This window comes from Pagrus major, chromosome 9, assembly GCF_040436345.1.
Source record: "Pagrus major chromosome 9, Pma_NU_1.0".
NCBI classification, from domain to species: Eukaryota; Metazoa; Chordata; class Actinopteri; order Spariformes; family Sparidae; genus Pagrus; species Pagrus major.
The window spans coordinates 9,051,062-9,078,349 of record NC_133223.1 but is presented as its reverse complement, the minus strand read 5'-3'; the positions used below and the strand labels follow the sequence as shown (position 1 = coordinate 9,078,349).

Sequence of the window (27,288 nt, the reverse complement as noted above, 5' to 3'; positions counted from 1 at the left end):
GCCTCAGTTTAGAAAATTTCCACCATGGGGACAGTTCATTTTACATTGGCCTATTCACTTTTTTGGCACATTTATGAAAGGTAACAAAGAAGAAACTAAGTTAAGAACTATTTAACAGATCTACTGAGGGGCCATGTTTAAAATGACGAGCCTTTTGCTCATCATGTTTCACACAACTTTGTTTTGAATGAATACAGAAGGAGTGCATGACAATGTGGTGGCACACGACTGGGTGGGGCAGGTTTTTGGTTGTTTTTCTGTGGTACAGCTCACCATTATCTTACTGCTCTCCAACACACCCAGAAAAGCTTTAACCCAACATACAGACTTGGGTCAATATGTATAAAGCTGCCCTGTGTAAAATAAACATATAAATAAATGTATAATAAGTGCCTACGTGTACAGGTAGGACTCAGCTCCCAAAGAGAGCTCCACAGGTCTTCTAAGTCAGTTATGAGTGACCAGCAGAGGCAGCAGCTACACTTTCCATATATTGGAAATGTGTGATGACAATTTGATAAAACTAAACACTTCTTTACTTAACTGCTGATTCCTCTGGTTCTTTATGGTTTTTCATCCGGCTTTTTCTTTGAACTGTTGAAGATTTTTGGCTTTCTAAAGGCAGCATTATCAGCCAGATCAACCCAACCTGCCACAGCAAAGTACAACCCTGCATTTCGACTGACTCATGACTGAACAAGATGAGGGCAGTCAGATCTCTATCTCTCTTTGTTCAGCACTGTCCTCTCTGATCTGGTACACAAAAGAAAAAATGTGCATCTATAACGGGGGATGTCCAAAAGTTTCCCTTGAGGGGCCAAAACTGAAACTTAATGGTGGCAAACGTAAACACCTATCGTAACATATTGTATTATACGACGTAAAATAAGACTAGGAACACAACTTCCCCTAATTGACTGATTTCCTGCAATGAAGGTTCTCCTCTACACTGCCTTTTATTGTTCACACTGAACCAAGTAGCATCATTTCATACAGAACCAAGAGGCGTGACAGTACACATCATAATGTTGAGATCTGTGTCGGTTTCCACCTGCTGTTTGCTGATGCTGTTTTTTGCTCGAAATCACATCACATAATCACCTCCAGTCAACTGCAGGAGCCACCTGGCTCCCGCTGCCGGGGGCAGACGCTTTCTGGGTTGAAGTGTGGGACATTTCTCTTTTATTTAAGTGATATCCAGTGAAGGATCTGTTTGGTTGTCAGACTGAATGGCATCAGAACGTCACACACAGACTTCGCCTCGCCTCTGTTGCGGCTCTGTTACTACCTCCGTTTGGCGGATCAGAGGCAGAACGAAACTGTCCCTCCATTCCACCTCTGACATACAGACAGCAAGGTGGAATAATGGCGCAAAACGGCAAAAAGGCCGTGTGAATGGGGCTTAAGTGACACATGATGAGATGAGAAAGAGGAACCAGTATCAGTTCTCCCACATGCTGGAGGTTGAGTGTAGATTGTAAGGGAGATTCTCCTTGTTGAAGTTTGAAAGTTGCTAAATTTTTGAAGAATTACAGACCAGTGATGAATCAGATGTCTACAAGACGTGGCATGGAGAGAAGACCCAAGCATGGTGTTCTCTGCAAACTTTCATATTATCTTGACATATTAACTCACTAAATAATTCAGTAACAATGTATCAATTAATGATTAGTTAAAATACCATTAAGATAAACATTCTCCATTTTACAGGTATTCAGTTGGAACCTGAAATTGTTTAACGTGTTTGACATAACAAGAAAAGGAAATACATAACGTCCAAAACAAAAGTAATTATACCAACTTCTCATCTGAATCTCTTTCCTGGGGCCTATTCTGACATTGGATGCAAATCTGGTTCACTGTCATTGTCCCGCAAGACTTAACTTGACAGCTTCATGGTTGGGAGCCTGTAAAACCTGTGGTGAAACTACCTCGCTCTGCCAGAAAGAGCTGCCACAACTGAAATAATTCATCAGAACGAGATTTATCGGAGTCTTTTAAAGTCTCTGGAGGGTCAAAATGCTGTTTCCTTGGAAAGTATGCCTTTTGTTAATTTTATAGTCATTAAAGTCAGTTAAAAACCGAAATATCAACGTAAAGTATCATCTGTCACAAGCCTTAATCCAGACGTATTATAGCCTTCAAAGACCACATGTTTGTGGAACCCAAAGCAGGTGAGGAAGTATATAAAGCCTCCTCAAGCAGACAGCTCTGGCTTGCAGCCAGATGTAAACCACATCTTAGAGTCAAAGTCAACCTGCCTGTAGCTGCGAACCCTGCAGCCTGGCAACACAAAACCATCCGTCTGTCACCACAAAGCCCAGAACGGGTTTACGCTGATAAACTCTCCTGAAAAGGGAGTCAATGTGAATCATCTCCTTTCTCTGCTAATGGTCACATTGTGAGGGAATACTGCTGTGGAGACATGACGGCTACAGACGACCTTTATGAGTCTCGGAGGAGAGCCAAACAGAGATCTGCTTTTTGCTAGACTGTAATGTCTGTTTGGTCTTGAATGCATCAAACTCAATTATCTGTACATCTTTTTCTTGTGTTGCTTTATCAGTGCATTAAATTAAGGCTGACTGGTCAAACACAGAAACATAAAAGGCACAGTTCACCTAAAAATGACAACTGAGCCCCATGCTGATGGAAAGTCAGGTGAAGTTTCGTAGTCCACAGAACATTTCTGGAGCTTCACAACAAAAAAAAAAAAGCATTGCAGCATTCTCCTAAACACTGAAGTGGCTGGGGACTCGTTTTAAAACAGTATAAACAACCAAAAAAGAATTAAAATGGCTCCATACAGCTCCGATTTCCGATGGTGAGATCTCAAATTGATATAAAAAGATCTGATTCCCATCCTTTTAAAACCAAAATCTTCGCTGTAGTCCCTAAGCTAAAAACTGTCAGCATGCACAAGCTCAACAGTGTGTGTCGAGGTAGTAAATAACTTTTTAATAATCTTTTCAAATCAATTTGGGATCTCAGAAATGTTTTGTGGATTACGAAACTTCACCTGACTCAATTTGCATTTTTGGGTGAACTTGTCCTTTAAAGACATGTAAAAGTTTATTTGGGTGTGCACTGGCTGCATAAAGCAAAGTATTTGGTTAGAAATAAAAAAAAACACATACTGGTATGAAGGGACTGATGAGCTGCAGATGTTAAGGTGCCAAACCCTTCTCAAAAATCCTGCGTCATCACTGGTGTGATAGCAGTTGAGGAGTGTTGTTGAGACCACACTGATTTTCAGTTTCTGTTCTCAAGTTTATAACTGGAAACACAATCCGTCCTATCAGACCCATAAAACAGACAACTGTGCTGTGTTGCTTCCTATGTGCCAAAGTGAAGGTCGTTTAATTAGTTAATGTTGAACATCGTGACAACAGGACTTGACCCTTCACCCCGCTCACCATGGGAACAGCAGGAACAAAACACATACACAAAGTAAACCCTGGCCAGGAAGTTCCCACTATTCTGTTTAATGAGAAGAGATGTGGCCGGGTTCCTCCACGGGGGAAGAAGGAAGAGCATAAAGACGACACTGTATGAACTGGTTGCCTGGTTTAATGGTATGAAGTGTCACTCATCACATAAATCTACTGTACAGACGACTGCCAGTGTGTCGGTTGAGCCTGTTGCACAGATACAAAACACAGAGAGGAAGCGAGACAGAGGAAGCAGCAAACATGGAGCGAGCTGTAACCCACAGCGGTGGGAAACATTCAGATAGGCTACAGCTGCAACAAGCATGAGGTCACAAATTTGGATAATAATCACTATACAAGGACAGAACCTGTTCTGCAGGGGGAACTATTTAAAGCATTTTCACCACCTTCAACATCTAATACAACAGAATCCCACAGAATTACAAACCTTTATCCTCCTACAGGAAGTCACACTTCCAGCTTGAGGTCAGCTTGATATGGACAGAGCGAAGATTAAACTGACTGCTGTGGGTGGATTCAGTCCAGAGTGTGTCTGTGGCTCTGAACAGTGACCTTATGATATTTATGGCATATGATAATTATTGTATGAGAGAAAAGAAGAGAAATGACAGGGTAAGGAGTACATAAACAGTGCTCTTTTAAAGATTTTAACCAAGTTATGTATCCACTATAAAACACATCAGCAAGAATAGTACTATGAACTATGGAACTATGGATAATTAAAAGGTTCAATCTGTCAAAATTAGCTACCTGTTGAACTCATACTCCCAGCAGAATATCACCGGAGTAGCTACGTGCTGTTACCTGTATTCTATTTATGACTGTAGCTACTGTTAGCTTGTTAGCTCAGTTAGCTGTGCAGCTAGCCACAGTGTTAATGTTTACACCACTGGCACAGGTCCTTTGGACCGCTGGGAGAAAAAGGTTTTCAGGCCCACGGCTAGCTGGTTAGCATGCTAACTTTAGTAGATATCTTTGCAACACAATACATAGATGTTTTAGACATAACGTCAAAACTATCATTTCCTCACATTCTGTTCGTATTGTTAGTTCATTTTTGAACGTTTTAAACATACTGCACCTTTAATATTGAAAAATGTTTGTTTTGTATGATTAACAGTCCAAGACCCAAATATACTCAATTTACAGAGAGATAAAACAGAGAAATCACCAGAGAGTGATTTCAAAAAGGATGTTAAGAAAAGCTAAAGCATCATGTCACAAGCCTGACTTTTACAGCAGGGTGATATGGCCTTTAAAATAATGTTGCTACAGTTTTAGGCTATATCATATATTTAAAATCTCCTTAAAGCACTTCATAAATGTTAAGACTGCGTGATAAGATCAAAGATCACAATATTTTTTAACAATATTGTAAGGATCACCATTGGGGCTTTCACAAAATGTGAACACAATGAGATTTATGATCAATAATCATCAGTAATGTGGATATAATGACTTAGTGTGTAAAGACAAGTAGTAGGACAAGTAGAACAGTCTGGTAAGTTCAGAGAATGACATCACGTTACTGTAAGGCAGCCTTTAAAACCACGAGAATACAACACTGATGCCACACCGCAACATAACAATATCCAAAATCAGAGACTGCCCTGACCTACTTAGCCTAAAAGTTGATTCAGATTTAAGTGAGTCCATGAATCTTAGACCCCTGAATCTAACACAATCGGGCCAACTCTAGCCTTGTTGAAGTAGTAACAATGACTATAAAAGTGCAGCTTTAAAATCACAGACTCGACAAATGTAGAGAAGTCAAGTCAAAATAAACCATCTTGTTTTCTTTCAGTCTTCGCTGTCTTCCATACTACAAATGCTTGACCCTTTATTATCACTCTTCCTTCCCCATGCACACAAAGCCCCCTCTGCTTCTAGTCTTGGCTCTGAGACCGGTGCGTCTTTATAGGAAGTGAGACCATTCTGTTGACACAAAGGAATGATGTTGTCTCTGGTCTGCTCACAAAGCTTCAACCACAGTCGAGACCCATAGTTGAGACTGGAGCCTGAAACCTGTCTTAAAGCCAGTGGTTAAGATCAAGTTAACCTGACATATAATTATAAGTTTTATTTCAGGGCATCAGTTGCCATAGTAACACACAGAGCCAGTGGAGCAGGGGCTTTCCTGTGAACCCTGTGGTTGGGTTCATGCAGGACTTTCTGGTTTTTTGGATCAACAGATCGAGTTAACTCTTGTGGGAAACTTGGACACACCCCCTCGTTGACCTTCGCGGTCTTTGTTCCTGTTGTTTCTATCTTTCTTGTCTGCGTGTTATCCTCACAGCTGACTTTCTGTGGCTCCTCCAGTGCTGTCACTGTTTACCTGTGCTCCTGCCTGTGTGGCCTCTCCTCTGCTCTGCTCGTGCTATAGCTGTGTTTCCTTACCTGTGATCCTTCCTGTGGGCTCTCCGTGGCCTCTCCTCCTCTGCAGGAGGAAGAAGTCGTTGCTCCTCTCGGTCACCCAGAGCTTCAGGGCGTTTTTCAGCAGAACTTCCTCCGGGTTTAGCCACATTATCTTCCAGCAAGGAGGGACCCGAGGAAGCCCTCCGTCGCCTCGGTCCTTTCAGCGGGGGTATATAAAGTTTCCTCTGCCTGTCCTCGCTCCTACAGCGGCGGGTTCTCGGGTTTGTCCATGATTATCCTGCGCTCCCGACAGCTGCAGGCTTCAGGCTTCCTCGCCTCACGTCTGCTCCCTCACGCCCGATTTACAGCAGCTGTACACACTGTACAAGATCGTCTATATGACAGGATGACTCACTCTGTAGTTCCCACAGTTTTTCTGAGTAGAGAAGATTCATTTTCTAGGGTCTATAAATGTACCATTTATTAATTATGGTTTTATAAAGTGTTACCCCCATTCACTCTTACCACGAATAAGGAAGATGCATATAAAGTAATGAAGTAGAACTAAAGCCCCTAATTAATCATTATGTAACACTAAGTAAAGGTGGTAAACACACTCACATAAGAAGTATACAAACAGAAGCTTTCAAATCAGTCATAATAAATTCACCTACTCTAAGAAATATTCCTCAGTTTTCAGATGTAATGTTTCAATGTCAAGTTTCTGATTTTCAGTTCAGCTCCTCTGCATTGCTTTGATCACATACAGTGTGCTATTATTGAAAATAAAAGATTTAGTGTTAACAGTTTTGTTGACATGTTGCTAAGAAGAATAGTGTCATTACACAGTCTGTGTGTACTGAAAGTTTAGATTAGTTTAAGCCTCTACAAATCATTGTGTCATCTCTGTTCATTTATATTAGATATGTTATCTCTGTCTCCTGCCCAAGGACCGTATACAGATGTAAATTAGCTTTTAGCTAACTCTGGTAAAAGTTAGAAGCTGTCCCTGTCTTCACTTTTCAATCAGTCTCAAAATACATGAAGCTTAGTATACACACACTTATGAAATAAGAGTGGCCCATGTATTATTATTATTAGTAGTAGTAGTAGTAGTAGTAATAGTAGTAGTAGTAGTAGTAGTAGTAGTAGTGATAGTAGTATTGAACATGCTATTGACTTAGTATAAAGTCAATTTAAAAAAAGTGAAGCACAAAAATAATAAGCCAAAAATGTAACAAAACTAACCTCTTCATTAAATACAGAATTATTAGAAGTTAGCACAGGACAGCCATTTAATTTTGTAAATAACTGTGAAATAAAATTTAAGAAATACTAATTGCAAATCGTCTACAACGACTATGGAGCAAATCCGTTCTCATGCTCAAATAAAACTCACTGATGAGGTTTGCGGGTCCTGAAGAACAGGACAGAGTGGAACCTCTTCGTTTTGTTTTCACTTCTTCCGCATTTCACCAACTTTCCCTTCCGCAAGTTCCGGCAGAGAGTCGCGAGCCCTCCTGTGATTGGCTGTTCAGCTGACACAGTGTTCAGGTGCTCAGTATGATATTGTCACACAAAGGCTTATTGTATAAACTCAGTCCATTCATCTGTATACAAAGACACTGCCTGGAGGCTCTAAATATAGACTGCCCGTTCATTTATTATTTTTGACACTGAATGGATTGTTTTTTAATCAAATACCTAACAACTACTGTAAAACCAGTTGACCTGCAATAAAAATCCAGCAAAGAAGGGAACTGAAAACAACTGATTGTCAGTTCTAATAGTCGTCATTAAGTGTAGGCCAACAGTGGATTTCCTGACATAAACACTCTTGAAGAAGGGAAAGGCAAAAAGTGAAATAAGGATGAAATAGGGTTGGTGGTTTGAATCCACCCAGGGACAAGTTGAGTTGGCACAAACTGCGAAGTGATACTTGTAGCTGTTGTCTCTGCATGCATGGTGCTGTCGTAGCTAGCCTATATAAATAAGAGTCACACCTCTCTGTGCACATCCGGCTGCTCTTCTATTGACATACAGTGTCACAGAGGAGGACAGTGAGCACAACGTGGGTTTTCTCTAAAGAGACTTTCCAAACTTTTTGAAATCACGTCCTATTAGATCAATTTAAAATAGCAAAGATTGAATTTGAAGAACATGATATTGGTGACTGATGTTTTTCATAGTAACAATTTCAGCACATTGAAGAAACACGAGCAGACACAGCTGTATGAATCCAACACTTTATTGTGGAAATTAGATGCAGAATTAAAATCCATTCAAACGATGAGTTACTTTTCAAACGGTCAGGATGACTTGTAGTCATTTTGATCCCCTGACTTTTGGTGCTGGCGTGATCATCAGGCTACATTGTTCAGGTTTGTTGACGAGAATCTCTGAAATTGTGAACAAACCAGGTAGATTTTCTTCTTAAAACATTTCCGTCACGATTTCTAATTAATAGTTCATAAGTCAAAGCAAACAGGAGGAATCATGTGAGAGAAGTCATTGAATACATGTGTTGTGCATGAATGCAGGTGTGATAACTCTTGCTGGTTGTTATAGGTTATAATCAGTGGTGGAAAGTAACTAAGTAGGCTACATTTACTCAACTACTTTACTAAAGTACAATTTAGAAGTACTTTACTTGAGTATTTCCCTTTTATGCTACTTTATGCTTCCACTCCACTACATCTCAGAGAGAAATATTGTACTATCTACTCAACTACATTTATTTGACAGTATTAGTTACTAGTTACTTAGATATAAAAATAGATTTTGCACAATAGATAATGTAACAAGCTTTTAAATACAATGCATTGTGCACCTTTTTTTCCCTCAAAGCTTCTCACTTTGTTTCATTTCAATAAATGTTTAAATGATCCAATTTCTCACCAAAAGACAGATCAGAACTTTTTTCTTTTTCCTCTCCCATTAATCATCTCAGGACCCCTCAGATTCATCTGATGTCCCTGTGCATAAAACTGTATATAAAGTACTTCAAACTAGCTCCACCTCCAGCATTGACAACGGTAACATGCTGCTTACAAATTGATGCTTTTAATCAGTAAGTATTAATAATATAATTATATCATATATAATAATATATCAGTCAGTGGGGCCATACCAGTACTTTAAATGAAAACACCTGTGCATGTGTACCACATCTGTGCAGGCCCCTATAAGGATGTTACCATTGTCTTTGGACATGCTCAAAGGGAAGGCATGTGGTGCCATCTTGTGGTCATAAGCTGTTACTTCATATCATTGCAATAACATCATATGAGACCAGCTATGACTTTTCAAAAAAACCCAAACTGTGTTACAATCAATATAATTAATAAAATGCAATATATAACAAAGTCAAACCACAACAACACTTCATTTGTACTGATATTTAATATTTAGACATGGGGCAACAACCATTTTTACAGCACAATTTGCATAATTTATCAATACCTCCTGTATACAATCACAAAACCATGACAGGAGATTTTTTTTTTATCTGTTCACTTGCAAGTGAAAAACCAGACAGGTTTTACAAGCATAATCTTTGTACAGTCAGCATACGTCATCAATAATTTGAATAGGTTTTCTTCATAATTTCCCCTTTCTATAACATTTTGTTCTATATCTTTCTCTACCTCATTCTTTTTTCTTTTTTTATATTTGATAATATCTTGACACAAAAATAGTATGAACCACCAACAAAACATGCAACATCCAGTGTGAGCACATTTAAATTCTCCTGCAACTGCTTGAGTTGTTAAGAAAGACTTCGGTGTAGTTAGACTCTGGTAAACCTTTAGTGTTTGGTGTAAAGGGTCGGGTAAATCTGGGTCCCTATAGGCAGACATGAAGTCATTTCCACTGTACATTGATTGAGAGAAAAACAACTTCCTTTTTACTTCTATGATCACATACCGTTATTTGTCTGCTAAAAGACCTATTGCTCCCCAAACTCCAGTATAAAAAAAAGCTATGTATTTATAAGGTTGGAAATAGAGAGATGGCATCTCTCTCTCTCTCTCTCTCTGTGTGTGTGTGTGTGTGTGTGTGTGTGTGTGTGATTCTTTGTGTTTTTAAAGTTTTTTAAACATTTTAAAGTTGATATTTTTTTGACAGACAACACTTAAAAGAAGTGATATGCATTACAGCCAATGGCATGCATGGACCTGGTATGAAGATGCTACACACACGAGCACATGGGTATAAAAATAAGGCAAACAAAAACAGACTATCCTTAAAACTACGATAATGTTTCATTTCCATTCCTTTTTTTTCTTTCTTCCTCATCTTCTTATCTGTTTTACCTTCCTTTTGCACCTCAGTTTGCTACTCCTTCCTCATGCAGATGTCCTCTGGCTCTGTCCTCTCCACGTCCACCTGGCTTACTGTTACCTCCAATAATGTCAGGTATATTCAACTTTGACAGCCCTAGTTTCTAGATATTTGTATATAAATAATTGTGTATTTGTATATTTATACATAGTCATTCGTTATATAGTCATTCATTGCTTGTCAAAAAAAATCTAGATTGTTAATATACTAGATCTACATAAATGGAAAATATAGTATGCAGTAGGACATCCAGCCATTGTTTGGCATGCTGCAATTGGCATACTATTTATTGACACATACTAAATCTTATTCAGACATACTAAATACTGTTCAGAATTCTTGTTTTTTTTATGTTTAGGGGATTTAAGTGCACAAATGTATGTGTAAGCTTGTTATTCTTGTGTTGAGCTATAAACTGCTCCTCTGAACCCAGACTCTGGTCCTAGCTATCTGTAAACATCTACAGTGCTACAATGAGGTTACAATTTTAAAATAATGAATGTGACAGAATATAATATATATCTAATTAACATTTTTTATTTGAAAATTTAATTTATTGTGGGAACCTGAGCACCAGGGGAAAACCCACAAGGACATACTTGACTTGACTTGACTTGACTTGTCTTGAGACCAGATGACTTGATTCTACTCAAGTCATTTGGTCCGAGTCTCAAGTCACTTTTTCTTGGGCAAGTCAAGACAAGTCAAGTCAAGTTGAGACAGTGGACAGCAATTCAGCATTTTGGCATTTTGGAATGGAGGCAAAGTGGTCCGAAGAAGGGGTGAGGGAGATTTCTCTCCTCTGGTATCTTTTGTTCCTCCACCTGTTCTACTCTTGTCTTCCAGCTCTGTTCTTTCTCCTGCAGAGCTTTATATTTCGTCTGCCAAGCCTGGTCGCTCTGGAGAAATTCAGCTTTGTTGTGTGTCAGCTGGTTTGTGGCCTCTGTGAGCTTGTGAGAGAGACCCACCTTCTCCTTCCCGAGATCCAGGATAACATCGTCCTTCTTTTGGAGCTCCTGCTCCAACTGCTTCACCTTCTTCTGCAGGTCGATCTGGAGCAGAACGCTCTTCTGGTTGTCGAGCTTCAGCTGGAGCATCTGATCGTTTTGCTCAGACAGCTTTTGTTTTTCTGCCTCCAGTCTTGCTGCCATGTCTTCCTTCTCCTGATTGCTCCAGTGCTGGAGGCTATCCACCTGCGCCACCTGGAATTGGAGATCGGTCTTCAGTTTTGAGATCTGGGCCTCATGAGATGCGATGGTCTCGTACTTGTTTTTGTACTCGGCCTTGAACGCTCTCTCCCTGAGATCCATAATACCCTCGTGTTATCAGAAACACAGATCTCAACGTCATGATGTGTACCATCACCCCTGTTTTGATTCTGCAACACCAGCATGTTGTATGAAATGACACACTTAGTTCAGTGTGAACAAACAAAGTGGCATGAAGGCGAGACTTCTTTGCGGCAATATTGCAGAATCTCTGAGTGAAAAGGGCTAAAGAGAACAACCACAACCTGCTACAAGTGTGGCATAATGTGTGCAAGGATCACACCTCATCAATCTGCAACTCCTGCAGTTAAACCCTCTCTTTCATGCACACGCACACACACACACACACACACACACACACACACTCACACACACACACACACACACACACACACACACTAACTCAGTCCCTCTCTCTCTCTTTCTCTGACTCTCACATGAACATTCACATGAACTGTTTTGGTGCTGACTGTTCTTTTTGTACATAAATTTTGTTCAAAGTAAACTTGTCTTATTTTATTTCTCAAACCAAATAAGTTTATAGGATATTAGAAGGTAAAAACGTTGAAGGGTTAGTTGAGATTCTTTACTTTAATCTGACATTGCATAAAAAATAATAATGCTTCGATCTTAAAAAATAGCAACTTTTTGTGTTTTTTTCAACAGTGGCATTGCTTAAACAAACTGGCGTTTAAAGGGTTAAAACCACTTGACCTCCATATTAGGCCATCGTTCTACATTTCGGGAGTGGGCAAGACATTGGTCTTCTCTGGAGTCCGTTTGATATATGCGGCTGCTATTTTGCAGTGTATTATTCACAAAATACAAAACATGATCTCATAACGAAATAGTGATACACAACACACATATATAAGTAATGATAAAACGAGTTGTATTTTACTAAACGTTAAAACTTTTCAGTGCACATCGATACATTTTTCGTCACTGAGAACACATTGTGATGAGCTCGTCCTTTCTTCACATGTTATCAGACTGAAGCCCAACTTATTATAAGTGTGTGTGTGTGTGTGTGTGTGCGTGCGTGCGTGCGTGTGTGTGTGTGTGTGTGTGTGTGTGTGTGTGTGTGTGTGTGTGTGTGTGTGTGTGTGTGTTGGCAGCAGCACCTGTTGGTCTGCTCGGCAGCCTCAAATGGAACGCTCCGCTCACGCTCCTATTATGGTCATATTGCGCCTCAAAGGGAAGTTGGTGTCACTTTTATTATTGTCCCACCCACAACACGTCTCTTCCTCATCTTTTTACAAAGAATTACCACGCTGTAGCACCATATACAAATACAAACTTATCTGACTGTGATTGAGCTACAAAATGCCCTGTTAAAGGGATTTTATTTTAACTGTGGTCGTATTTTTTCCTTTATTGGGCAGTTCCAGCTATTTGTTTCTGTCGGAGTCGGTCCGTCAGCGGTCCTTCTGTTTCCGTGTCTGGGAGGAGAGCAGTGGTGTGATTTCAGAGGAAGCTTTTATCTGTCAAAATGCAGGTCGGTAAAGCTTTATTATACTTTTAACCGCTGTGAATTAGCCTTGATGAATGAATCGACTTACAATTGGTTGATGACGTTCTTGTGTGTTGAGGTAATTTCAGAGGGGAGCTGTGAAACGTAGCTAACGGAGCTGGGCGTATCAACAGAGAAGTTAAATGTAGCTCTACTGTTAGCTAGCTAAGTGTTCAGTCCCAGAAACTTGTCAAAGAGACAACGTTGACATGAAATTAGTTTATACTAGAGCTGAAACAGTTTTAATTTAGAAATTTAACTGTTGACAATTTTAAATATGTCAAACATTTGGTAATTAGAAACGGCTCGTGCTGCTGTAGAGTAGTCAGAAAATCTTGTGTTTCAATGACCAGGGATGTGACACAGACACTAAAGCAGCAGACTCTCACATTTAGGTTCAGAAACTTCTTGACTTTTTCTTAGTCGATAATTTTTCTTATTGTGTCGTCATATGCAGTACAATCATTAGCTACAGGATTCGTTGGTTCAGACAAAATTTCATCTACAGTGTTTGCAAAATTGCAGGTTTTACGTGCTCATCTTATCCATTCAGGTCTCGTCTTTCTTTATACTGAAACTCATTCAGTTGGATTCATGCCTTCATTATATTAGACACAATGTAGGGAAGGTAGATGCCCTGGGGGCTCTGATCTTCAAACAAAAACTTCACATGTAGATTTGCATGTTATTCAAATAATCAAATCTAATCATCAGATGTGAAATGTTGTGTGTTGCTTGGATGAGCCTAAGAACAGCATTATAGAGGTTTTAACCAGTCATAGGGAGAGCTGCTCTGAGTACACATCCAAGCTTAGAAAACATTGGTGAGATAGCCTACATATGGACTGTTTTTTAAATTGAGTTAAATTGAGGTTTTATCTTCTGTTTTATTTCTCCTTTTTGTCATTGAAATTGGCCTCTTGTGAGTCTGAAATAAAGATTGAATTGAACGGCAAATACTGTCAAAATTGAAGAAGCACCACAGACACAGGACCTCCAAGGAGCCACATTTTCTGAACAGTTCATGGTCTGCAAGACAATCAAGCTATTAATGAGATTCACAAGAAACCCAGACCCTTTGCGTAGCCCAGAAGTGTACTGTAATTTGTAAAAGTGACCTCAGTCAACAATGCATGAAAGTGCCTGTGCAAGATAAAGTTTGTAGACATAAGGGGCTTCTCCTCCTCCTCCTCCTCCAGGATTTATTGATGTGAGGGTAGCTTTTTTACCTCATTCAGATTATTATATTATTAATATATTTGGTGCCTTAACAAGCACAAATCCCATCCTGGATCACAAGGTACACAGCTCATCTTAGACTGTGGCTCATTCCTAGATTAGTAAAGCAAAATGCAGTATGTGTTAGAGTTGGTAGACTTTTGTTTGCACAAAGATTGAAATATTAACCGAGACATTGGTAACCTGGTCCTTATCTTGAAAAAACATATTTCAGTTTTGAGATTGGCATTTCACATTTACAAAACATTAAACATCACATAGGAGAGCTAAAAGAAACCCAGAGTGACAGTACAGTACGTCTGCTTTGTATTCCCACCAGGACCCGAACGAAGACACTGAGTGGAATGATATCCTGAGGAAGAAAGGTATTCTTCCTCCCAAAGAGGAACCTAAGGATGATGAAGAGGAGGAGCTGGCCCTCCAACAGCAGTCTGTTGGTAAGAGAGAGACAGTTTCAGAATATTATTTCTTGTGACACTCAAATCAATGTACCCTACGTTTTTTTAGTTTTATTTTGCAGAGGTAAAATTCTGAAAGTTAACTCAAATATCTAATATTTCTGAAAATGTAGTCTGATTTGATTCAGTTCAGCGGATCACTGAAAGTTTCATTATTTGCAGAACATGTAATCATTTCATGTGACTGTTGTGTCTCTGAACAGTTAAAACGTATGAGGACATGACACTGGAACAACTGGAGGAGAATGAAGATGAGTTTGGTGAAGAAGATGAGGCCGCCATTGAGATGTACAGGTGAGTGGAGATGATGCAGCGATGAGTCTCATGAACTGGGCAAATCCCAGTCGTGTACTTTTCTGGTAACAAAATTTGTGATTTGAATCTGTGAACCTCTGAAGGACATTAATAGTGGAATAAAGCTTCAGTAGTTCGAGTCTGGCTGGAACTCCTTCACACTGACTGTACACTGATGCCTGATGTGTCTCCTTGCAGACAAAAGCGTATTGCGGAATGGAAGGCGACTCAGATGAAGAATGTGTTCGGGGAGGTTATGGAAATCTCAGGGCAGGACTATGTCAAGGAGGTCAACAAGGCCGGAGACGGCATCTGGGTGGTGCTGTCCCTCTACAAACAGGGGTAGGTCATTCAAACAAATCAAGTAGTTGGAAAAAAGAATGTAATATCTAAAAGGACAGAAAATATTTGAGTTGACTTTGAGTGTCATTCCTTCATGCTTCCGTCTGATTCGGGTCAGATAGACCATTTCATGTAAATAAGTTAAGTTTGTATACATCTATGTCTTTAGAATATATTATTGTCCTCTGTTCTCTTCCAAGGCAACACAGCTGTTAAGCTAATGAGGAACTGTTCTGATTTGTGACTTTTTTGTATATTGAAAGTTTTAACACATATATCCTTGTTATGTGCGGACTATTTTATGTTAGGGTAGGGAAGGTGAATCTGGAGAAAGATAGTTGATTGTTGAGTAGCATTCCCAGGTCGTCAAATAGCGATGCTTTGGGTTGGTGTTCAGCCTGAAATTCTTACCTAAACCATCTGTGTTTGGCGACGATCCTTTCTCCAGTATCGCCCTTCCCGACCTTAAAATGCCAAACCATGGCAGTATAAATTCACCTTTTTGTCCTCCTAAAAATATCAGTCAATTAGTTTAATGACAAAAAGCAAACATTTTCATGATCAATTATTTGTTAAAATGATTAATAAAGAAGAAAAAGTGAAATGTTTTGTGGTTCCTAATTTTTAAATGTGACTATTTGCTGCTCTTATTTATATCTTCACAAATTGAATATTTTGTTTTGGACTGTTGGTCGGACAAAATAAGCAATTTGAAGACATCACAGTGTCCTTACCCTGCTGACTCATTCCAAGCACAAAGTGCAGCAGTTACTGGTCTGTCTAACATTTACTGTCCCTTCATATCCTTTCCCAGCATCCCTCTGTGTTCCCTCATCAACCAACACCTGAACATTTTAGCCAAGAAGTTCCCTCAGACCAAGTTCCTCAAGTCCATCTCCACCACCTGCATCCCAAACTACCCAGACCGAAACCTGCCCACAATCTTCGTCTACTTTGAGGGAGAGATGAAGGCGCAGTTCATTGGCCCACTGGTGTTCGGAGGAATGAACCTCAAAGTTGAAGGTAGGTTGTGACTAATTTACAGAAAAGGACTTGGAACACACACTTGAAATCTTCAGGGCCATCATAGTCTATTGAAAGTAATGCTACTCTGACAATAAAACTGATGTTTTTTAAGAAGTTGTTTAATCCAAGTGTGACTGAAAAATGGACAGTTATCGTTTCTCAAAATTGTTGTCAAAGCAGATTAAGACGTTTAGTGTTGAAGAGTTATGTTTGGCCTTTGATTGGCAATTTAAGTGTCACGTTTTATTCTAGTTTTAGTCAGACAATTTAGACAAAGACATTTTGATTGGGTTAAGTCTAATTTTATGATGCATTCTCGAATTTTGCAAGTTATACCATTTTATCAATATTTTCGGTGAGCTTTTAGTCAAACACTTGAATAATTTAGCTGTGCTTTAGTTTTTTTTCCTTAAGAATATCCAACATAAATTGCGTCTTCCCCTCTGGGAGTGAGAGTGATTACACAAACCCTGTCGAAATGTTTGTGACGCCATAGGCTCTGCCATACTCCTATGAAGCCTGTTCCGACACTACGGTATCTCCTCCAGCTCTGGCCAGCCAGACTTTGCCGGTCGATGTAAAACGCATCACTGCCGTTGCACCAGGGTGGGACAATCGCCTCAGTCTCCAGATTTAGAAACCCTGTTATACTGTGAAATACAAGGGATTTATCTGGTGGTAATAAGCTTAGTCAACATGGTGTGAACTAATTTGGCTTGAATGTAACAGATGTTTATTTTTACCTAAAACTCCTGCAGGTTTAACAATGCATTTGTTAACACAGTAATATCCAGAAATGTGGAAACATTTCAGTGAATTTGCATAAAATAACCAGAACCAAATGAAACAGATCCTTAAACCACTGACTATATCAACACGGTCACAATGGTGTCGGTGAATTGTGGTGTATTGAATCATTCCATGCTCAGGTGACAGATTATTAGACACACTTAGCTCAAACTCAGAATAATATTGGCAATATACGTTTCCGAAAATCACAGATATTTTTTTTTGGGTTCAGTTTTCAATTTTATGTTGTGACAATGCTGTGCTTATGGTCTGGTTTGGTTCTAGGCCTCAAAACAACTTGGTTAGGATTAGAAAAAGATCATTTTTTCGCTTACCAAGTTCTGTCGTCACAAACACAGCTGAAAAATCTCCATATGTCTTGTCAAAAATGTCTGGTTTTGTTGTCACAGACACGGTGAAAATCTCCTGATGTCTCTTTAGAAACATCTGCTTTTGTTGCCACTCACATGACCGGAAGATGTCCCAGTGTCTCATTAAAAATATCAAGTGGATTCGCACAAATGCAGAAAACATCATCAGCTCCACCACCCTACGTGAAAGTCAACTCATTTACGTGTAATGTGAACGTGATGTGACACGTATTGTAGCAATGTTGATATATGTATGGCATACATCTATTACCTTTTATGAGGGTTTAAATTCAGTGTTGTAGTGAGGTGTTGATTCAACTTTAAGCTGTAGTTTGAGGTGTATTGATTATTTTAACACCACTGACAGTGTAGCAGTCACATCCTGTACATTTGCTCATATTTTGTAAGCTAAGTGTTTTTTATTTGTCCTGTCTGTCCCACCCAGAGCTGGAGTGGAGGTTATCAGAGAGTGGGGCGGTGAAGACAGACCTGGAGGAAAACCCCAAGAAACAAATCGAAGACAAGCTAATGTCATCGATCAGATGTTCGCTTCCTACACGAAACGACAGTGACTCTGAAGATGAGGACTAAAAAAAACGTCTGTAACTGTAAACCAGAAAGGCTGTGATGGCGCCATGTGAGAAACACTCAGAGGACCTTAAAGCATCTGACGATGATTTGAGCAGGGAAAAGGGAACAGCATCTCCTTTATCAATTTATAGGCATCATATTCTGTGCTTTTATACAGGGCACGATCCAGCTTAGGGGCTCTTGGACAGGACACTTGGCTGCAGAGAATCTAACCTTTGACCCTGTTGTTGAATCACCCAGCAGCCTCCTTTCCATCTCTGAACATCTGACTGAATCTATACAGAAACATCAAAGACAAACTTTTTTTATCACGTTTAATGATAATTATGTCACAAAATGTACATGTACATTTAAATCTGTTGAGTTCACCTCTTTGCTAAAATAATCGGTGCCTGTTTTTTCTCATGTTCTCATTTTTTTGGAATCTGTGTCACTGTTGGTTATAAAGAACTTTCTTAAGAGATCATTTTGAGTGTTTTGTTTGTATGTTGTGACACTCATGTCTTATGTAGCAGCGCAACATGCCAGATTAGTGCTCTGGATCAGTTCACAGACTATATACTGATTGATATTTGGAAGCAGGAAGACACACAGCAGCCATGGCAGTGCATTTTGATATCTTTTTTCATCTGTACAATAATTTATTTTCTGTTCACAAAATGTCATGTTTCTGGGTAGAGAGACATGTCAGAGATGCTGGGTGCCGCTCCACCAGTCGGCTGCTGGCTGCTGGTCTTCTGTTGAGTCTGATTTCCTGTTTTGTTCTTTGCATTTCTCTTCTACAACATCCCCTCCGGCAGACCTCGAATCTTCTGTTTCATTAGGAAGAAAGAGAGGTCAGTGTCAGCAGTAAATCCCCCCTGAACAGTGATGCCATTTAATGTGATTTGCACTGTCTCTCTTAATCACTGGTTCACCACTTCTTTGCTTCCTGCAAAGGTTGAAGAGAAGTAGTGAAAGTTTCTTGTTGTGTTTCTTGATGATAGACTAGTTGCTACATAGCTTTACGTATTTATTGGTGTTTAGAGGAGATAACTTGACTGAACTTCTCAACATATATTATCCTGTGCCTAAAACGAAAACAAAAAAACAGGACATCTCAAAGGGAAGCTTTCTTTGTGTCCTAATGAAACGAGACAGGCTTGTAAAAAATGCAGCTCTCAAGTATGAAATGTTGCCCCAAGCTGTGTTTCCAATGCAGGCACCAAGGCTCTGAATGAAGTACATTGACATTATGTTAACCCCCGAAAAAGTCCCTGCTCTAGGGTAGAACTTTCCAGAAGTACAGGAACTACAGGAACGGGTTGAGTTGGCTCTGATTGGTTGAGTACTCGCAGCCGCAAACCAGTTTGTTTTCTGTTGATTGTACTTTGATACGTCAACATGGAGCTGCAGAAGAAAGCTTACAGCAGTTGGACTGACGATGATGCATGATGATGATGATGTTTTAAAAACAGCCGTTGCTAATTTGTCTAATCCTCACGAGTCTTAGGACTTCAGTAAAAATGCAGACAACAACAGGCTGAAGGAATCTTTAAGAGTAGTTCCTTGAAAGTTCTGGCTTTAGTGGCAGCTGTGCTTGCTTTGAGATGTAGCCCTTACTTTTTTAGTGTTTATGGTTTCAACACACCTCTTTGGACCGTCCTGTTTTTGCATGATTTCTGTGTTGCCCTGGCTGGTCACTGCCCTGTTTCATCCTCTGTATATACTCTCACAGTATCTCTTGATTAATAAAACATACAGATGACAATTTAAGTTTTCTTACCAATAGTAGCACCTTCTTATTTCTCCTCTGGGAAAGCTTGGGGAGAAGTCGCATCAGAGGATGAACTGAGTGAGTCTGCTGGAGTAAAGAGGAGTTAACTTAGAGAGGATCAATCACTACTTGATATTTGATATTGAGATGATTTAAAAAAAAAAAAAAAAAACTCAAAGACATGCGTTTACAATTAAATTTATAGAAATACAAATGGTAAAAATGAGATTATAATCAGTATGATTATATTAGGTTAGGTGCGAATGAGGCTTGGACTTATTTTGTATCCAGTGAAATACTGTAGATCGAAGGAACTGGACCTGTGAATAAGAAACTTTGGTACTGGATGAAATTTGTCCATAGCAATGAGTATCGTAAACTGTTAAATACCGAAGCTTTCATTGAATTTCTACTCAGATTTGGAACCTTGTTTATTTAGTGTCTCATTTTATGTCCAAGTCCAAGATTCTTGTTTTAGGCCATTTAACACACATGTCTGCTGCCCTTCTCAGTCTCTTGTCACAGATCTTTTGGATATTATAGATTATTTTAACCTCTCAGGCTTTACAAGTGCCTACACACTGAAAAGGCCACATCCTTGTCTTGGTTTGATATAATTGTCAGAGCCCTTTTAACCTTGATACTAAGGATATCTGTGTGTCTGATCACAAACTGTTTCTTTTTTAGTGTGGTTTTATCACTTCTACCAGTTTTTCACAGCCCACCAGTCCACCGCCGGGTTTTTAAATGTACGTCTGCTACCAAGTTTTCAGAAATCTTTATGGCCATTTCTTTAGCCACTTTAAATTCACATTTTACCACACGGAGGAGCCGGTCTAATTCACAAGAATTATAAAGAGATTGTAGGAGAAAGGAAAGAAAATGGAAGAAAACTGGTTTACATGTATTTTATGAGATCTGGAAAGACGCAATGAAGAATAATTAAAAGGCAGTTAAAGAAGCAAGAGCATCTTTTTATTCTAATTTAATTCTATCAAACCATTCTAACCCTAGAGTTTTATTTAAAGTTGTAGACTCTGTCACCGCCCCCTGCCCTGGTCATTTTATTGATGCCTCACAAGAAAAATGTGAGATATTTCTAAAACCTTTTACAAATAAGGTTAATAACTTGAGACAGCAGATTGTCCCCTGACCAGTAGGCACGTCCTTAATTATTTGAGCAATTTTAAACTTGTTTTATTGTCATTTATATCATTTCACGCATGAAATTAACACCATGCAGCCTCCACATTATCCCCACCAAATTTCTCAAAGAGGTTTTTTGACACAGCTGGGCCCAGTATTTTATTGATTATTAACAGCTCACTCTCTAATGGTCATTTTCCATCTGGTTTCAAACCAGCTTGTGTGTGTCATAATAACACCTTTGAGAAGTGCCAGTCAGGTTTTAGAGCACTGCACAGCACATAAACTGCCCTCCTCAAGGTAACAATTACCTCTTTGTAGCAGCTGACAGAGGAGAGAGCACGATTTTAATTCTTTTAGATATAAGTGCTGCTTTTGATACAGTACACCATGCCATTCTAATTAACCATGCTTGATGCCCACCCAGGCTTTACACTTAGTTGATTTTATTTTTACCTATTCGAGAGAACTTTCACAGTCACCATAGGTCATACATATCATCTACAACTCATATTTCATGTGGTGTACTGCAAGGTTCAATTTTAGGTCCCATTTCCCTTTCTATTTATATGCCTTCTCTTGGCCATATAATCCAACATCACCATGTTTCTTTTCATTGCTATGCAGATGACACACAGATATACATCCCACTGAGACCTGATGACCGTAAAAGCCTAGCTGCTGTTTTGAACTGTCTCAATGATATTGAATGTTGGATGGCACAACATGTTTTACAGCTGAATAACTCCAAATCAGAAATCATACTCTTCAACTCCCCACACCCAAACATCAGTGTCATTTAAAGTACCCTTAGTCCCTTATCCACCAACGAAAGCCTACTGCAAAAAAGTTGTCCAGTCCTGCTTTATGAATTTAAGAACCATCTCCAAAATCAAAACAATACTGTCACACTCTGACCTGGAAAAAATTAATCATGCACTGATCCCTTCTCAACTGGATTACTGCAACTCCCCACTTCTTAAAACTTACTTTTATAGACTTGCTTTTATGTGAAGTCTCCTATTTAAACTGATTTTTCATCGTTTTATTCCTTTTACTGCTGTTAGTCTATTTATCTCTTTTTAATTCTTCTCATGTGACATCTTTTTCTTACCGTCCTTCACTGCTTTTATTTGTTATTTTTAATCTAGATATTATCCTTTATTATTTTTACTGCTCCTAATCTGTTTTTAATTCCTCTGATGTGATGTTGTCTTCTTATCGTCCTTTATTGATTTTATTCTCTGTTTTTGCATTACTTTTCCTCTCTCTTTTTTCTGTGATTTTGCCTGTTTTATCACTTTATAATATTATATTGTCTATATTGAATATTGTCTTCCTGAGTTTCCTGCTTTGGCTTGTTTGTCAAAGCACTTTGTAAACTCTGTTTTTAAAGGTGCTGTTTAAATAAAGTGTATTATTATTATTATTATTATTATTATTATTATTATTATTATTATTATTATTATTATTATGCAAACTATTTAGACATCTAAAAGTTTTGGCTTCTCTTGGAGAAAAACATGTCATATTTGGTAAAGTAAAAAGTATCCTAAAAACCCAGCCTACAATTTCAATTCTTAATCACTCCTGTATTAAAGGATTTTATTAAATATAAAGTATTAAAGTATTTTGATGTGACAATTCAGCTTTTGGCTGCTCGATGCAATAGAAGAGAGATTATTTAAATTATTACACTGGGTAACATTTTCAAATCTTTGAAAGAGGTGTTGTTCTCAGCTCTCAGTGAACCTACAGCAGACCGGTCAATAATAGCCAATTACTTGTCAACACATTTCTTTTCTTTTTTAAATAAGGAAATTTTATCTAGGTTAGTTTTCAGAGACTTGATCTCCTCAGAGTGATGCAAAAACTTGGTGCGATCAGTGACATATCAAATAAGACCTCTTGAAAATGACCGAATGAATGAGAACGATGACACCACCAGTGGTGTGTTTGTCCCTCTGCTCACCTCATGCTGCACAGCTCCAACAGAGTTGCGTGCTTTAGAGTAATGAAACAGGAACTGAAAAAAGGAGAAAGTCAGGAAGTCAGTGAGCTGCTGCTGCTGCAAATATCAGAAACAGAAATAGACATAACTAAATTCAAATACTTACTCTTTTGAAAACATTCTGGACTTGGTCCTGTGGGGAAACATGATTTCAGTTTTAGTAACTAACATTTTAAAATCTCATGGTTTGTTTTTATAGTTTGGATATTCCTGATGGTTGCACCGCAGCAGTGTCTATTTACAGTCACTCTCACTGCAGAACTGTTATATTTAACATACATCAGTGTCACAACGAGGACACAACAATAACTCCTGTATAACATCAAGAATTATTTTCTCAGACACGAAAATTAGAAGGCAATTACTTTGTTATAGACACGTTGATTCAACTCTCTGAAGCCACAGTTAATAGAGGTGTTGTGTTATAGTGTGTTCCTGCTGTTTGGTCCATCACCTGCACACTAAGTTCTGCCCAAACTTGAAAATGAGATGTAAAGCAAGATTCTACCCACATACTCTTCATTCTTCTCGGTCCCTTTCCCACTGACACTCCCACTGGTGTTTATATTTTTTCCCTTTTTTCAAGTTTTTATGCTTTTAAAAACAACTTTATCCTTGTTGTCATTGCTAATGCCTTCAACCCTGAAAACAGATCAATACTTAGTTGATTTGTTAGATATTTAATGTTTTTTTCTTCTCTCAGTTGAGAAATAAAATTTTATAGGTCCAAGTTCTGTCAAACTGGGACAAATCACACAGGTCATTATCTGCTCTCTCTATTGTTATATATCAGTGTACCACACTGCTGTGAAATGAGAGGCCTCTGTGCTCGCTCTCTCAGCTGTTTTCTCACCTGCTCACTCCCTCTTCAAAATGTGGGGAAAAAAACATATATTTAACATATATTTTACTTTATTTAGTTTGCTATACCAATCACAAAACTTAGCCTGTAGTCCCTAGCCTCCTATAGTTCCACCTGGATGGACGGACAAGTCCAAACTCTGCCTTGAATAGCAGAAACAAGACACAGATTCCTTAAAATATCTGCATTTCTTTAAAAAATGTGGAATTGGTTCTAATGATTCTGTTTAACAACATAGCAGATAATGTGCTCGTTAATCGCTGTAAACAAACCAAGTTCCATTTTTTGGACCTTGTTTGATAGCAGCACTACTGTCTTGTGTTTACAGTAAGTACATCAAGATGTCACAGTTCATATAGACAATGAAATGGTGTATGTGAGGAAGTTAAGTAATGCTGTATTCTATATATAATATGGTATAATGTATCTTTAAAGTGATTTTGGTGTTTGCTCTCCACCCACCTCATTCTGGTCTCTCCACGAAACATCACTCAAATCCTCACTTTGGATGCCTCGCACCTGCAGACGAACAACACACCTCATTATGAATTAATAATGGACAGTGAATGCAACACAGTAACTCAGTCTGTGACCACAGACCACTGCTGTTTCCAGGAGAAAAAAAGAAATGTTCCTAATAAAGACGCCTCCTGCTGATCTTTATGTTAACCAACCCCTACAGTCAGTCACAATTTCTTGCCTCAGTATTTTGACTGAATGCTTGTAAAGATCAGTGTGATCTATGGACTTGTTCTTTGGTTCAATAATATTTCCTCTTACATATTGTTCTACTCACTGCAGATGGTGATGATCACATGAGGTTGCATGGCCACTGAGGACTCTACAAGCACCACACCTCTACTGACTGCACTTCTGTTTTCTTTCCAACTCTATCTGAACAAATCTTTCTTTACTCACAAATAAAAATAATTCATCATTCATTGGCTCAAAAATCACAAGTGGATATGTGTCCAAACAAGGGAGACTGTGAATGTAACTTTCTTACCCTTCTTAACACTATCCCATCTTCCCACTGATCCAAAGGACTGGCATCTGAGTGAGGAGCACAAGTGAGGAATATTTTCAGACACTGAAAACCACATACACTTGGAGAAACCATTGTAACGTTGTACAATAACACTATAACAATTGTTAAGGACAGGAAGTGTCCACAATAGTGACTTTAAAGTGATGTCATTATACCTCATTGTATTTTTATGTGCTATGTGTAATTTAAAAAATGTACAACAATCTCATAAGAACTGACTGAATAATTGGTTCAATACAAAACATACAGTGACTTTAAGAATCAGCCAAATGAGCAGCTAGGCCAGTATATAACAGTTGGCCATAACAAAGTGCATTTTGATTAACATAATAGTGTATGATTGAATTACTCTCAGGCCTTTAAGAGTGACTTAAGACCAGCTGAAAATCTTGTTTTGGGTGACCTCCAGTGGTTGTTTCTCGTCTAGATGCAGTGATGCTGATGTGTAGTCCAGATGTATTTAGTGCATCCTGACATCACTGTTGCTGTCAGAGCGGTCGGTATAATAGGGCTCAAACTATCAACTGGAAGAGGTCGCTGTAATGATGCTTTTCAGCCAGGTATCAAGTTACAGTAAGTAACCAATTACATTTACTCAAGTTGTCTACACATTGGATTCATTTTCAGAGATTTGAATTTCAATTGTTGCTTACTGTATAGTTCAATTCCACTTCATTTTTGTGTGAAATGTGTTTTTTCTCCATTTGATAAATACAGTTACTTACTACACGAAACAACGATTACCCTAAAAAATACAATGCTACTGTAAAGATTAATGAAAATCAGCATATGAAGTAGTAGATATTATCTCCACTTTCATTTACTACAACATGAAAATGTCCATTACTGTGTATAATGATATAGTACAATAATAGAAGCATCCAGAATACTTCTTCCACCACTGCTTTTCTCTCTAATTAGGCATATATCATAAAGGGTTAATATATTGAAAAGATTATTAAATACTTTTTAATGCTTTACATGCCAGTAATAAACTAACAAGGATATCTTGTAGTTAATGTAAATCCTCTCCTAGCGTAACATTTACATTTCCTTTAATTCGAGTTCTGAAAACAAACTGCAGAAGATCCAGACGAAAACTAAATTACAGTAACTGTAACTTATAAAAATGTACATCTCCAGTCAGGATGGCTTACTGTAAGATGATTCCTTTCCTAAATAACGTAACAGCTGACTTGGTGTCATATTAGAAAGTCATTTGTTTTTACTTTATCATTTGTAATCAATCCTGAAACTGTTGTACGTTATGGCAAATATGGTGTGGTGTATTTCAGCAGCACCTTTCAACCACAGAGGCAACTCCAGTATGTTGTATAATATGATAATGCATTCATAAAAATGTCCTCCTTTAAACGACCCATTTAGTCTTCGGTTGTAATAAGGTGAACAAGCTGTAGATTAATTGATTTCACAGATACTCTGCAGCTCATTTCCGCTTGACCGACAAAGCAAATATACTGTATCCCCAAAGACCATATGCACCAACCAGGCTCTCACAACCTGGCAACCCAAGTATTCTCCTTATTAATGGCTTATTACCGATACTGAACTCATGGTCATGGATCCATATTCATACCACCTCTAAATCTTAAGATATACTGTATATGTATGTGTGTGATTTGAGAGATGATAAACATATTCTTAAGCTTTTTTTTCCATACAGAGAATCTCAGTGTCAGTTTTTTACTTAGACTCAACTTGATCATACTTCATTTAACTAGGTGATAGATTAAATATATCCATGACGAGCTGTAATTTGTCACCTTTTGTGTATTCTGGGTTTTGCCTACTAGATGTTTTAACAAAGAGTGAATTTGAGCCAAAAACAAGGTGAGAAAACCCACATTAAAGGTCCGATATCTAATTTTTGACCACATCATTTCCTGGTAGACTACATTCATATACAACCTGACAGTTTCCCCAAAAAACTAATCAAACAAATTAAGATCATTTCTGTTTATCAGTTGCATTTGGATGTAATTAAGTAAAAAATACAAAAAAACCTTCCAATCAGTTCTAATAAGATCACCCACCTGTTGTGCTCCAAGGTCCAAGAAACCCGAACAAACATAAAAGAAAAAGTTGTTGCACAGTTGGCAGAGTCATGTCTCTGTGTTTCCTCCCTTAATTCCTCTCTGGGTTGCTGTGTGGTCTGAACGCCGTGCCCTCTGCACGCAGCAGTTTAAAAGCTCACAACCTTGTGCGCAAATCCAACGCAGCCTCCACCCCCATCTCCCTCCCTCTCTCTGTCTCTTTATCTCTCTTTTTCCGGAGATAACACTGCACTGGGAATACTGGGCTGTTTTTTGACAACTGATGCAACCCGGGCTGTGTGCTGATGTCAGGTCGTTAATGATATGATGGGAATCTCCTTCAGCGTGGAAAGGAAATGGATGATACCC

The 27,288-nt window shown here is 38.6% G+C and overlaps 3 protein-coding genes across 3 annotated transcripts in view; 1 reads left to right on the top strand and 2 right to left on the bottom strand.

Annotated features, from left to right (window-relative positions):
* LOC141002219 (TBC1 domain family member 8) overlaps positions 1-6,127 on the bottom strand; it is a 33,783-nt gene extending 27,656 nt beyond the window's left edge. The window contains exon 1 of the mRNA XM_073473452.1: positions 5,850-6,127. Within this exon, the coding sequence (XP_073329553.1) occupies positions 5,850-5,976 (127 nt within the window). The 5' untranslated portion in view covers positions 5,977-6,127. The remainder of the gene's footprint in view (positions 1-5,849) is intronic.
* A 6,697-nt stretch (positions 6,128-12,824) lies between these two features.
* On the top strand, positions 12,825-18,508 carry pdcl3 (phosducin-like 3). Its single transcript, XM_073474086.1, has 6 exons — positions 12,825-12,917; positions 14,491-14,608; positions 14,833-14,923; positions 15,122-15,265; positions 16,080-16,288; positions 17,897-18,508. The coding sequence occupies exons 1-6, from the start codon at positions 12,912-12,914 to the stop codon at positions 18,040-18,042; spliced, it is 714 nt and encodes a 237-aa protein (XP_073330187.1). The 5' UTR covers positions 12,825-12,911; the 3' UTR covers positions 18,043-18,508.
* Positions 18,509-19,091: 583 nt separating this feature from the next.
* Positions 19,092-26,992, bottom strand: nms (neuromedin S). Its single transcript, XM_073473962.1, has 7 exons — positions 26,920-26,992; positions 24,824-24,870; positions 24,280-24,336; positions 23,062-23,088; positions 22,917-22,970; positions 19,808-19,882; positions 19,092-19,112 (listed from the first exon to the last, which is right to left on the bottom strand). Exons 1-7 carry the CDS (start codon positions 26,990-26,992, stop codon positions 19,092-19,094), a joined length of 354 nt encoding a protein of 117 aa, XP_073330063.1.
* Positions 26,993-27,288: the final 296 nt, after the last annotated feature.